Below are 14,906 nucleotides of genomic sequence, written 5' to 3' on the forward strand. Positions count from 1 at the left end.
TCGATTTCCTTGAATCTAATGATGTTATATGCATCACCAACAAGCTTATTTTTAATGATTTCTAACAGCAATGGCACATACGATTTATCTACATGGGAAATCGCAAAATCACCGCAACTAACAAACTTACACAAGTCATCGCGCCTACCATTAAACTCTGGAACGAATTTAGACGCCTGATCTAGACTCAAATATTTCAAACTACTTTCTTTACTTTTGGACATGTTTTTAGTTTGCTTATTGCTACTTACAACAATATTACTACCAGATTCATCGCTACTTGATTCACTAGCATTTTCTTGAATAACCTGATCGCAAATCTCATCTAACTCTCTTTCTAAACCTTCACAAGACATGGCTCCCGTTAAATGTTAACATATATGAATCAATTCACTTACGTTTAAAAATTGAAGCGTAGCCGTAGCCTGTCCGGTGTGGGCACTGCGACACTCTGTCTCTGCCTGATGCTCTGCGCTGTGATGCTCCTTAGACTGCTGGACTGCTCAGCAACACGGCGTGGTGACGGGTCGTCCGGGCTCCTGAGATGCTCGGAGATGCTCGTCCCTGCCTTGATGTCCTTGGTGCTGGCCTGGAGTCGAACCCTTGACTGCCCTGGAGTCGAGTCAGAAGTCCGAAGTCCGAAGTCCTCTGTAGTTGCGCTCCACCAGAAGTCTCGTTGTCCCAAGTAGTAGCCGGTATCGCGAACCGATCACGTAATACGACAATCGAATCGACTGACAATTACCGACAATTACGCATACCCCACTCACCTGACACCAGAAAATTTATTATGTTGTATCCGTCGAGTGGCTGCCGGTACAACACGAATGTGGGGGTTCGCTTGGGAATTTAAATGATTAAAATCAACCGAGCTTCTAGTAAAACACGTTATATTGATTTAAACTACAATTCAGAAATTCACTCAAAATATGACAAGTCCCAAAAATACAAAATAGTTCTAAGTCACAAAATACGACTAAACAGTTGATAGCTGCACTGACGGGCTCTCTGAGAACACCCTCCAGTAGCAGGTCCTGACCGAGAAGTGCCGGCTCTGCTCCAGAGTCCAGCTTAAATATGGATCTCTAAGTGGGGGCGCAGCCCTCCTTCTAGAACCTTCTAGCAATATCAATAAATGTCCAATAAAATAGTTTGAGAACTGTCCATTAACAAAGTTAAGTATCATCTAGGAAGTGTCAAAGTGTAGGGTTAGGCTTTAACATATAGCTTCATAAAATAGATAGGGTTGACAGAGTTAAGGATCAACTAAACAGATAAGTGCTCTCCTTATCTCAAGGAAACAGAGGGCTGAGACCTAAGTTATACAATTTGACATATTTATGTGGGCCTCTATTGATAATTATCACAAGCATTCTTGAAAACCCTACCCTTATTGATGAACAACAGTCTCCACTTGAAGTTCCAGAGATACTAAGTAATTCACATAAAGATCAAAACTGATTACAAACTGTCACTAAACTAAGACACTACAACAATTTTATTAATTATTTAATCATACCTGATCATTATTTGATAAATATTTGATCTGGAAATGCCCCATAATCGGATCAGACTTGATCACGTTTTAATTTTTGTTTTATCATATTTGGTCAGATATTTTTATAGGGGTATTCAAACCTAACTTGAATTTAGGTGAATTTATTACAGAATTAATATTTGAGATCGCGAATTTCCCTACGGTGAAGCCAACCGTACACAGCGAAAATAAGCATTTCAAAATTGTTTACAGAAGCAGATACAGATATATACATATATATCTTGGTATATATTATGTTATATATTTATCGTGATATTGATATATTATTTTATGCTTACACTTAGGATAGAATAGTAGGCATTCAATCTTTGTAAACAACGAGCATTTTTATACAATATAAATAGGAAAGTAAATAATGTTTTTCACAAATCATTATTCTTAAGGGTAAATAGTTCCCTATCGACATTTTATCTTAATCTGATTTGTTTTTATTTAAATGATTATGTTTATTTAATTTAAGTGTAGCAATCGGAAGTTAGCTGGATGTAAGCTTTGGACCCTTAAGTACTTTTAAACATTTTCGATAAAGGACTTTTCAAACTTTTGTTTCCCTATTTAGCATTCGTAACTTTCACTGAACAATACTTTCTGTGTATAGAAAGAAAAATTAAAAATAGTTCCGTTCTCATAAAACCATTATAAGTATTTATTTTCATTAAGTAGTTCTCGACATTAAAAAAAATATATTATTACAACGTCAATTTGATTGTTATGTTAACAAAGCCATAATGAAACATTACGTGTTCTGCAATAATGATAGCAATTTAATCATCATTTACAGGTCCTCTAAATTAACCACAATGGCCTTTATTACCTGGTACAATAGTGCCTTTGTTTGATGAAAGGTTTGTTTGGCCATTGAAACCTCTCATTGACCCGTCGTAGTTAAAACGCATGGGTACTCGGATGAAAATAAGTGATAGTTGTAATGAGAAACTAATGTAATATTTACAAGTACAATTAATTACTAACATTATAATTTAAACTTCAATAACATATTCCACTATTGTTCAGTTTGTTTAACTACTTTAGTGTTTTTAAATTATAGAAACTCATTTTTCCATTGTAATTTAAAGGCTGTAATTTAAATCAAATGTTTTAAGGGTTCACCCTAACCAACTCTTCGACAGGTGGGTTCTACGAAATAAACTCTCTACGAAATTAATTTTGGGTTTAATTATGTTTAACATACCCAATTCAAATTTGACCTCAGATCAAAATAGGTCTATATTATAATTAATATTCATATTTCCGTAGGAGCGAAATTGGTTTTCTAAGAAAGCATCCCAGACAGTAGAAGCTATTAATTAAATGTTGCTAAAATATATGTCCTCATCGCATATGCCTTTAATTAATTTCCCAAAAATATCTCTAATGAATAATATCTATAAAGGTGCATAAAAATATGTGAATAAAAATTAAAGATTGAAAAATATATTTATTTACATTGTATGAATATTTAGCATGACCAATCCTATCGCATATGTAATTGAAATAAAATCAAAATGTTAAACTGAAATAATGCATATTCATAACCAACCAAACTACTGCAGAAAAATAGTTGTAATGTTGTTTTGATAAGTGAGTAAAATAATATATATATATAACCATAAAAAAATACTTTAAACAATACGTTAATACAATTTTGGACAATTTTCATTGAAAGCATACTAAAAGTGTATATACCAATCATTTTATATAGTTTCTATACGGATTTTACAATATAGTGTAAATTATTAAACAATTGTCAACCACTATGAGTAACTGCCATTTATTGAGTTTGGCGTTGAACTTGGTTGAATGTGTCTGAAATAAAACCAAATTAAAGTTAACTTATAAAATCTCTTACAGGGATTACTGCTGATCCAACCAAAACTAAGACTTATAAAGGGCATATATTTTTACTGTTTGTAAACTAAACTTAGTCGGAAATGTATGTTTTGTATCCAAAAGTGGTTAGTGTTTACCACGAATATTTGAACAGAACCTGTATGGATCATAAACATAAACAAATGACGTTGCTAGCCCGAATCCATTAACATATGTTTTAGACAGTTCCATCTAAGCAATGTTAATCATGTTTACTTTTGGGCCAGTATCATCATTTGTTTATAGATATGGTGCATACCTTGCCTGTTCTAGTATTCTTGGTTTTTAGCAAAGCCAAGACATTACATTTCCATCTTTATATTTTCAAAATTTGAAATATTTTTATAGTTATAAAATTATTTTCAATTAAAGTCATGAAAAGGTTTCATGGGGTCTGAACAATTCTTTACACTTTTAAGCTACTTGAAAGCTACGCCTATAAGTTTATAATGTCTCGGAATGATGACTGAAAGGGATAGTGTAATTTCTATTATGTACGCAGCAAACAATCAATCCATCTTGTTGACAATAATAGAGACTTGATTAATGGATGGTTCGAGACAGCCCTGAATACGTAAGATTTCACATTGCTCATTTCAATATACATTAAACATGACATAGAATATAGAAAGCAATAATATTACGTAAATAAAACTTTAGGGTATATATTTACCTTTATTTTGTAATACTTGACTAAAACGTGCAGATTTTTATTCCCTTCCATCTATACTTAGTATATGGAGAAGCTATTGTATTTGTCAAATATTTCAAGTTTGAGTTTTGGGTAGAAATGTCCATTTCAGCCCCCCCCCCCCCCCCAAACACAAATAAGTGGTTTTCGAAGTGATGTCTGTGTGTGCGGGGGTGCGAGTGTGTGTGTTTTCACTGAGCTATAGACCACACCTGTGGTAAAATTTTGATGGATTTTGTATGTGGGTACTTTTTTATAGGCTTTCCAAGTTTTTTCATTTCAGAAATCTTGATTTTTAATGGTTATTTCCACATAAGAACTCATCAAATAACAGAAATATCTGATTCTTTCATAAACGGCTAGAATGATTTTGAAAAAAAAAATAGTACCTTATATTCCTTTCAGCTCCAAACAAAATGGTACTATAACAATTACATTTGCAATAAATTTGTGATTTCCCCTATAAAATATCTTAATTCCTTCCAACGCTTGCCCATGATAAGGTTGTTTACAAGCTAATGTGAGAAAGTATGTGTCGGATTGCTGATACCGTTTATTTTAGATGGATTTTAATTTGTTTGTGTAGTATAATGTAAATACGAGAATATTGCCTAATTTTAAGCGTCTGCAATAGATTAACCCACCATAAACCATAACCATAAAGAATTATTGACTTTGTGTAGCATGTTGGCTTCATCCTACAACGAAGAATTTGAAGCAGATTTTGTTGTATGTTTTATGTTGGAAAATTTTAAGTGTTCCGATGTCGACTAAATTTTTCTTTTTTAGTTTACAGTAGAAGTTTACATACAATACATTTATGTTATTATAGTATATTTTTAGCAATAGATAATATTTAGTACTTTGTAAAAAATCTATTATATTTTATCACAGCAGTTTAACTGTACAGTTGGTTACATAACAAGATACAAATAGTAAATAAAGAAAATTCCTCTTTATAAACCCGGAGAGAAAAAATATCTTAAACTGTCATCAGCTAATCCATAAAGAGGAACGTTTAAAGCCATAGTAAAATCTACTGAACCTAAAGTTCTTATGTCCAATTTAGAAATTTCCTTTACCAAGGTGCTTGGAGTGGTTAAATGGGCAAATGAGCCAAATACAAACCTTAAGGGACGGAAATTGTAGCGGAAACGGTCCCTAGGGAAGCGTTTCTGATAATTTTACAGTTTCCAATGCCAAACTTGCAAATTGGATCTTCGCTCTACCCAAACCTATGAGATTATCTGTTAAAACGATCAAGAATTTTCTATCAGGGATGTAAAATATTTTGATTTTACTCTTAACATTTATTTGTTAAGAATAATCATAATTTGTTACAATCCAACATCCTGTCAATAGTTAAACTATCAATTAGAGCTAAGCACTATTTTCATAGGTGGAAAATCTGATACATTACTGAGTTTGTAAAATGTTTTTGATCTGTTATGTACGTTGCTAAGGTGTTTTTATACTGTTATGAGTATACGTGTGACAGTATAGGAAAGTAAATAGAGGTCATAATTTCACCCTTACTATATGATTAGATTTTTTTTTATATTTTCATTAGACGCTTTTTTCTAATAAATTAATTGATTGAATTAATTTACTAATAATAAACCCTATTACAATAAATATATGTTTCATTACATTTTCTGTTTTAAGATATTCAAAGATAAGAAGAAACTTTGTAAATTACGAAGCTTTATTATATTACTATATCATTTTATTTTATTACTTTAACATTTCCAAGACGATCCTAAAGCAAGTATTATTCTAACAAGTAGCCTTATGAGTAATTCAACAGGCTTTCCATTAATCTCGACCATATCATTGTGTTTGAGATAAATGAATGTGTGCTCAACATTGTAGTGCTATTGATATAGCAATAATAATGCTGCTTCACTTGCATTGTTTCTCAAACCCTTTTCAGGGTTATTAAATAACAAAAAACTAATTTTATCGCAATTAAAACACCTCAAAATAAAAATTCTAATCACCCAATAAAAATGCATGACTCACAACTTATTGAGCAAAAGGACAGCAAAAACTTTTTGGGTCTAACAATAAATCAGAATTTGAATTGGAGTGAGCATATAAATAAAATAGTCTCAAAAACCAACTCTGGAATTTTCGCCCTTTCAAAAATTTCTCTGTACTGTGATATGAAAACTTTGAAAAACATTTACCTTGCATATTCATTCACATATTTCCTTTGGTATCTGTCTATTTCGGGCAACAACTAAAATCAATCTTGATAAAATATTAAAACATCAAAAAAGAACAGTGAGAGTAATGTTCAGACTACATTCTGAAGTATCGGCGAAAGGGCACTTTAAACAGCTAGACATATTTACTTTTTTAGCAATATATTTTGGGTTCAATTTTAAATAAATAAAAACAACCCTCATGCGATGTTTCCGATCAACCGGTTCACCGATATGAAACAAGGAAAAACTTGCTTTTGCAAAATAGGCTCAAATTAAAGTTTTATAAAAAAAACCATCATATTGCTGGTAATTTTTTTTTTCCCAAGAGGAATTAGAAATTAAAATTATCTAAAAAGGTTCAAAACAAAATTAAAACGATTGTTAATAAACATGACTACTTATTCTCTAGAAGAATTTTTCCACCTCCCTAAAGAATACTAGACATTAAGAAAACATATCTATATAGGGGTGTCTTTTTAATTTGTTTTTTTTTAGTTTTTTTTTTTTTTTTTTTTGTAATCTTTGACAATATTTTAAATGCTGTATCATGTATACTTCTCAATGGATACAGAAATTGAAATTGATGAAAAATTTAATTTTAATGTGTGTAAATTATTCAATTCGTTATGTTCAACCTATACATATAACATTTTTAACATGCTTATCGAGTGAATTCTATGTTGTGTTTAACTATAATATATATTTCAAGTTTTTAGTGCAAATGTTTAAATTCTTTAATTGAATTTACTGCCTGATTGTTTCACTTTTCTCAAATATTATACTGAATATATGAATGTGTTTAAGAATATATGAATGTTTATTTAAAATATTTAGCTCTATTTATATCTCACCAAGGTACTCGTTTAACGTAATGTTATTTAGATAAGAAAAACATCTGATACATTTAAGGAAATATTTTGATAAAACCCAATCAGGCAAATGGATATTTGCTTCGTCTGCAAATTTGCTGTGGCGGGGGTGTTATACATATTTCTCAATATGATTAACAATACAAATGTTATAAGCATGATGATTGTCTTATTAGTACTTTTTATAAGCTATCCGTAATTTGTACATTTTGAAGTTCTTTATATGCTATGAAGGGTGAGAGTTCAATGGACTAACTAATAATTTATTACTATGCATTTTGTCATAGCCTCTGAACCACTTTAATTTGCCTATTAAAAGGTTATATTAACTTGCCAATTTTTGTTATCTATTATATAAACAATAGAGGATTGTAATAGAAACAACTGTTTGTATGCAGTAGCAAATGGTCACTATTACAACAACAGACTGTACTTGCTAGCAAGACTCGAGTTGTAAACAGTAGAGGATTGTAATAGAAAACAACTGTTTGTTTGCAGTAACAAATGGTTACCATAACAACAACAGACCGTAGTTGCTAGCAATACTCGAGTTGTAAACGATAGAGGATTGACTGGGACGGGTGGCGTCGTCCAGTAATCCAGCTACTAGGAGGTCACGAATTGTGGATATTTATAGGCATGTACTGTGGATGCAATACTCCCTGGTGCGGATTAACGACCGCACGGGTGAGTACTACGACTATCCGCAGTACTATCCTGATAATTAGACCAATTCGTATATACCAAAGGCAAAAATGTGGTTCAGATTCCACTATAAACTGTAGGTCCCTTAGTTGCCATTAGCTGTATGGGCTATTAATTAACAGCTGTGTCTAAGGAATATGTCGGCCTTAGTCACTAACAAGACTACAAGATCGCGCCACTCATCCTACAATCATCTCCATCCATACTTGGCTTAAAATGCCTACTTTGTATGGTCGCCATTTCATTGAAAAGTATTAAAGTATTGTAATAGTAAACAACTGTTTGTTTGTAGTAACAAATGGTTATTATTACAACAGACCCTACTTGCTAGCAAGACTCGAGTTGTAAACAGTAGATGATTGTAATAGAAAACAACTGTTTGTTTGCAGTAACAAAAATTGTTATTATTCCAACAACAGACCGTGCTTACTAGCAAGACTCGAGTTGTAAACAATAGAGGATTGTAATATAAAACAACTGTTTGTATGGAGTGTCAAATGCTTTTAATGAATCATTCATACAAAAATGGCCGTAATCATATGGGTTAAATCGCTTAGATTTACTAAATTTTAAATAGGTAAACTAATGCAAACGAGTATAACATTTAATTTTTATACCAAACATAAATACATTTGAATAAACAAGATGAATAGTGTTTTAATTTCATAACTAAGTAATAACTAAATGATAAGAACGTTTTCCCCTTCCTTTTTCCCTTTATTTTCAAAGGCCGCTTACCCAACAGTCTTATAATTGTGTTAAGAATGTTTTGTGGTACAACCAATTAAAATCACAACATTCACTAACAAAATATTTGTCATAGCTGGGTAGTAGTGTAAAAACGCTATTCACTGGAGCAGGAGGACGAGCAACCCCAATTGTACCATAGCACCCCATCATGTGTACACGATATTTTACGTTTCACCTGTTTTGGATTGAATATATATTTCTACGTAAAAATGCTGTGTGTGTTCATTCATGTGTAAATTCATAGCATGAGGAGCAGCTTTAAATTTATTAGTGTAAAAACGCTGTTCACTGGAGGATCAGCAAGAGCAACCCTCAATTGTACTATAGTACCCCATCATGTGTACAGGATATTTTACGTTTCACCTGTTTTGGTTGTAATGTATATTTTATGTACACACGCTATTCACTGGATGAGGAGGAGTAACACTGTGTACTGTTCATAGTTAATGACAGTTATTGAACTTCACAAATCTTATTACTTGTTTGCTTTGCCTTGAATATATATTTTGAGTGAGGTGTTGGGATTATCACCGTGTACTGTTTATAGTTTATGATATTTTACTGGGTGTTATTGAACTTAAAAAAAAATCTTTTTACCCTATGGTGTCACTTGATGAAAATGTTATTTATTGTATATGAGGAGCAACACCGTGTACTGTTCATAGTTAATGATATTTATTGAACTTCATAAGTCTTGTTACTTGATTGCTTTGCCTTGAATATATATTTTGTAGGGGCTTTCTCACTAAATTGTCATTCTCTACTTTAAATACATTGTTGTGTGTTCATTTAATTCATCTACACATTGACTAGTGAAAGGAAAAGTGGTCCTGCCAGCTGTCCAGACCCACCATCCTTCTCTCGTCTCGTGACCTCCATCCTTATTTCCAATGACACTATTATTCTAAGTGAAATAGATTAAAGAAAATAAATTTTAGTCTAACCAGTTGAATATAATTATTGGTGCTGCCATGAAATGATGGGTAGGGGTTTAATAATAACTCCAAAATGAATGTCTAATAATTCTATAATTTGTCCTCAAAATAACCATTTAGATGATATATGAACAGTAATTCAGCAGGGCTAACTTAGTATAGAATTATGCTCACATCATTATACATATAAAATTAACAATTGATTCTAATTGCTTCAAGTGTATAAAGGCCTACAAAATCATTCTTTGAGTTTAGTTACTTTTAAATTGTTACATTTGATGAAAACGTAATATCAAAAACTTTGTAATTCTTTGGAAAACACTTGTAATAATTGAGTCTTTAACGATGGTTAATTAAATCAGACAAACTGACAACATGTGGCAAGTAGTTTAGATACATATAAAATTAACAATTGATTCTAATCGCTTCAAAAGTATATACAAAATCATTCTTTGAGTTTAGTTACTTTTAAATTAATATATTTACATAATATTAAAAGCTATGTACTTTGTAATTCCTTGGAAAACACATGTAATAATTGAGTCTTTAATGATGGTTAATTAAATCACGCAATCTGACGACATCTGTAGAGCAAATAAATGGATATAACAAATTAATGAATAATGTTTTTCTAATATCCTTTAGATCCTGTACATGAATATACATATAATACAACCCTGTACAACAAACATTATCACGGGAGCCAGCACACCCCACTAGTACAATGGATTGATAAGCAGTGGCACTAGATGTGGGAAATTCAACATAAAAAATAATAAACAATCATCCTTGAAAGTAATAATTAACTACGTGATTATATTACAAGATACAACAACATAATACATATATCTCAGTGGCACCAAGTGCGGGGAAAATTCAAAATAAACAAACATAATAAACTATGTACTGGGATTACAAGATACAACAACAAAATATATATATCTCAGTGGCACTAGATGTGGGAAATTCAAAATAAACAAACATAATAAACTACGTAATGGTATTACAAGATAGTGGCACCAAGTGCGGGGAAATTCAAAATAAACAATCATAATAAACTACGTATTGGCCTTACAAGATAGAACTCAGTAGCACCAAGAGCAAGAAAAATAATAAAATACATCCTTGAAAGTAATAATTTACTACGTACTGGCAAAATCATTATTACAAGTTAGTGGCACCAAGTGTGTGAAATTCAAAATAAACAAACATAATTAACTACTTACTGGCATTACAAGATAGAACATACATATAGACCCTTTTTATTTGTTAATTCTCATTTCAAATTTAACTACTTTCTCAAAACACTGTCCTGAATTTTTGGCCTCACATTCCCCACGCTCCGTTAAAAGTTTATTGAAACCACTCTCAATTTCACTAGCTATACTACTCTCTACTGTTAGGATGATTGATTTAGTTTTAAAATTCAATTTACTAACATCACCATCTTTTGTGTATTGGGATTCTATGTAAAATTGAAATCTAACTACTTTGTTTTTCTCTACATTCTTCCTTAGTATTTCTTGAATCTGCTCCCTCAAGTCCTCAAGGAAATCTTCCATACTTCTACATGTTTCCCCGATGTGTTGGACACTCCATCTCTCCACCTTTCCTTGAAATGCACTTCTAACAAGAACTAACTCCATTCCTTTTTATATATCTGAAAAATTCGGAATAATTAATCTAGGTCGGGTTTTGGGATAGCATAGTGTCCGAACGCAAGAGTATCAATTTTGTTTGGTAAAATGTACCGTTTCTTATCATCTGGATTTAAGCATAGCTTTCTCTGTTTGATTAGGGATACTGCCCCCTTTGAAGATGATATTCGGACATTATCTAACCATAGTCCAGTTTTAGTTTTTTCTTCCTTAGGTCGGGTGTTAAAGAGGCTATCTTTATAGTCTTCAAAGTCCACCTCTTTCTGTACTACTCTCTTCTGTGTTCCTTTGCTTTTCTTCTTGTTTGTTTCTTCGATTTTCTTCTTTACATCAAACTTCTTGGTGGCGTACTCCTTACTGCGTAGACCGACAAACTCTGTTAAAATGTTGGGTGCTAGTTCATCTTTGAACTTACCAAGGACCAGTTTATTTTTTAAAGAATGTAAGGGATGTTTAGGGTCGTAATTCCGGGTGTCAAGCTCATTTAAAATTTTGGGGTCGTTAGCTATGTCATTGTATAGGTCTTGAGTGTATATTGTCATAGCATATGCATCGGTATCTTTGTAGTTGATTTGTATGTTGTCTCCGTATTTAGGTTTTAGAACATCATAGTAAAAAGAAAATAAGTGGACTTTACTCAAATCAAGGACTGCTGCACCAATAAAGATGGGTTTGTCAAAAACGATTGTCTTTGGGGCCATATTGTACATAACAAGACTTTCACCAAAATCATAACTGTCTATAAACTGCGGGCTAAACGATAGTTTGCTAGCTTGCTCACAAGTCGTTGGGACTACTACTCGGATCCGTTTTTCCACTCGTTCACAAGTCTTCCCTGAAAAAGAAAAGCAAACATTTTAGGGTGGGAAATAGTTAAATTTTTAATACTGTACATGACACTTTGTGAATAATAAGATTTAACCCCCATCAAAGTGTGTAGATTTGCAAACTGACCTTATATCTCAGTGGTTTTTTTTTTTTTTTTTAAGTTCCCGTGTTATCCATATTATTTGTCAGCTATTTAAATTTTTGTTAATATTTAAGGAAACATGTGCTACAGAAATGAAATATTTAAAAACCATTTTAATTTGGGTTGATGTAAATATTACAATGGAATAAAGTGAAAAAATTATAATATTAAGTAAGAGGAGTCTATAAGAAATGTTGATTATATCGAAGTGTTATGTACATCGTGAGTATTTCCATAATCTTTGAATCCACTATCAGAAATTATGGCTGTTATTTGTTTTAAAATATACTCGAATTCAATCAACAGGTACACTTACTAGTTATCTATGAATTTTTAAAATCTAGGTGTTAATTGACATAACTTGTGAAATTTGTGTGAAAATCTAGATGTTAATTGACATAACTTGTAAAATATGTGTGAAAATCTACGTGTTAATTGACATAACTTGTAAAATTTGTGTGAAAATCTAGGTGTTAATTGACATAACTTGTAAAATGTGTGTGAAAATCTACGTGTTAATTGACATAACTAGTAAAATTTGTGTGAAAATCTAGGTGTTAATTTTCATAACTTGTAAAATGTGTGTGAAAATCTACGTGTTAATTGACATAACTTGTAAAATCTAGGAGTTAATTGACACTCACCATATAAGGCATTGTTCATAAGCTTCCAAAATTCCTCTTCAAATGGGTTGCCTGACTCAATCCTCTTTTTGGTCGTCAATTCGACATAAGGGGCGATGTATGGGGATTGCTTGAACTTGATTCCTCTGTGGATCTTGGTGAGAATTAGTCCGTGTTCCACAGCCTGTTGTAGAGCTCGGTAATGGCAGACATACTTCGTCCTCGAGCCAAGTGTCTCCATTAGCATATTTTGGCCGTCAATCACTTGGACCTCGGGTAGGAATGGCATGTCATTGTGAGTGTCGTGTAGATGATCAGGGTATTGGAAGTCCGCTTCCAAAAAGTAGCCGGTGTCTGAGTCCGGGGGTAGTTGTAGGACTTCTTTCACTAAATCGTCATTCCCCTCAACCCAAGTGAATTCACTAATTGGTAGGTGTTTCGATAAACAAAAGCCATATAAATTATTGGCATCAATATACCATAAATAAGAGGTTGGTTTTGTGGGATCGTAGAGGTGTTCCATGTAAGGGTTATTTGCACGGCTTAAGCGGTGTGAACATCCCACTAATCCTCCGCGCATTCCTCTCTGAACAAACTTGACCATTTCTAAGTCAGTTAACAAATCAATTGTCACATTTGTATAACGTAACATGGCATCAAAGGTCAGTCCTGGAGTACTTACATAGTATAGTGGATCGAGTTGGAATTCCCTCATTGACATTGATCTAAAGTCCTCAAATACATCTGCCAATAGTAAAATGTCACACATCTGGTAAATCATGACATAGTCCTTTAGGGTTTTGCATTCAAAAACTCGCCAAATTGATTTTGCTTGTTCATAATTTTGTGGATTTATGTCTTCGTCTGTTAAAATGGAGTAAAATGATTCCATTGGAGGGAGAGATGTTTCTTCAAGTTTAGAGAGTGAAGAGAGATAGTCGTAGGGTAGAAAGCCTTTAGTGGTTATAAGATTGAATGTTTCGTCCTCAGGAAAGTATTTACGTGATAATGCTTTTTTATTATCACTGAGAAAGCTACTCAGCTTATCCAAAGAGAAAGAGAGGAAGCGGTAACTGTCAATAAATTGAACAGTCATGCCACCCATCTTCTTAGTAAAACTTATAAATGTGTCTGTTGTGTGGGGAATGACTGTAATTTTACCATCTTGTTTTCCTAATTCTGGAATAATGAAATTTGCATCGTAGCGGGAGAGGTTATGAACGACGACATTTACAACCCTCTGGTCTCTGTAAAAAAGATTACAGCGATTGTGGGCTGCTCCATAAAATCGGCCAGAGACATGATCATGCGAGCGTACCTTTTTATTTCTATCGTCAAAACCTCCTCTTAAACATATGTGGCATGTAGTGGCCAGGTCGAACTCATGTTGTTGTTGATCAGTAAGTTCAGGGACATCTCTTATTCTCTTTGTATATAACACCTTTTCAATTTTTTCTATATCTTCTTTTAGCATGTTAAATAGCTTACTTGGAGCATCAAGACCACAGTAGGCTCTGTAGTTGGTCAGCATGTCACTTTCTTCATCTTTTAGTAAATATCCGAATGAAAAGGGGACATGTTTTTGTAGAACAACGGTGTTGCTAGATCCGGGTTCTTTAACAGGTGTTGTCAATGATTCAAAATCCAGATAAATTGTAAACCGTTTCTTTCTGAGATTCTCAAAATTCCTGAAGTAAAGCTTAGTTTTGTTGCCCTTTGGAGTGTCATTAAACAATGGTCCACCACTAATTCCTTGACAGAATTCTGTGTGTCTTTTGAGCTGTTCTTCTGCTTTCTTGTTAGGTGTATTATAAAAGTAAGCACGACATCTTCTACACATTTTTACAAAATGTCGGTGTTTTGATATCCTGTTCCTAAGTAATCCTTCAAAGTCCAGGATTAGGTGGTACACATTTCCCACTCTAATCAAATCAAAGTGTTTGTCTTCCTCTACAAAGCCAACACTGGTGATATAGGCAGGAATTAATTTTCCTTCATGAATAGAAAAAATTGACAGCGAAACACAATTCCTTCTCTCAAAGCTAGGAAAGTCTGTTACATCTTCCCC

At 32.8% G+C, this 14,906-nt stretch overlaps 1 protein-coding gene across 1 annotated transcript; it reads right to left on the bottom strand.

Moving 5' to 3' along the window:
* Window positions 1–400: 400 nt before the first annotated feature.
* LOC128998984 (uncharacterized) lies at window positions 401–14,678 on the bottom strand. The gene is made up of 3 exons (XM_054425340.1): window positions 12,860–14,678; window positions 11,429–11,621; window positions 401–659 (listed from the first exon to the last, which is right to left on the bottom strand). Exons 1-3 carry the CDS (start codon window positions 14,676–14,678, stop codon window positions 401–403), a joined length of 2,271 nt encoding a protein of 756 aa, XP_054281315.1.
* Window positions 14,679–14,906: the final 228 nt, after the last annotated feature.

This window comes from Macrosteles quadrilineatus, unplaced genomic scaffold (assembly GCF_028750875.1).
Source record: "Macrosteles quadrilineatus isolate MER2022 unplaced genomic scaffold, UCM_ALF_1.0 Scaffold_7__1_contigs__length_78375512, whole genome shotgun sequence".
NCBI lineage: Eukaryota > Metazoa > Arthropoda > Insecta > Hemiptera > Cicadellidae > Macrosteles > Macrosteles quadrilineatus.

Coding starts and splice junctions, on each gene's coding strand:
- LOC128998984 (XM_054425340.1), bottom strand. CDS start 14,678: ATGTGTAGAAGATGTCGTGCTTACTTTTATAATACACCTAACAAGAAA. Junction 11,622..12,859: donor TATGAACAATGCCTTATATG/GTGAGTGTCAAT, acceptor ACATTTTAACAG/AGTTTGTCGGTCTACGCAGT. Junction 660..11,428: donor AAAACTAAAACTGGACTATG/GTTAGATAATGT, acceptor CTTCTGGTGGAG/CGCAACTACAGAGGACTTCG.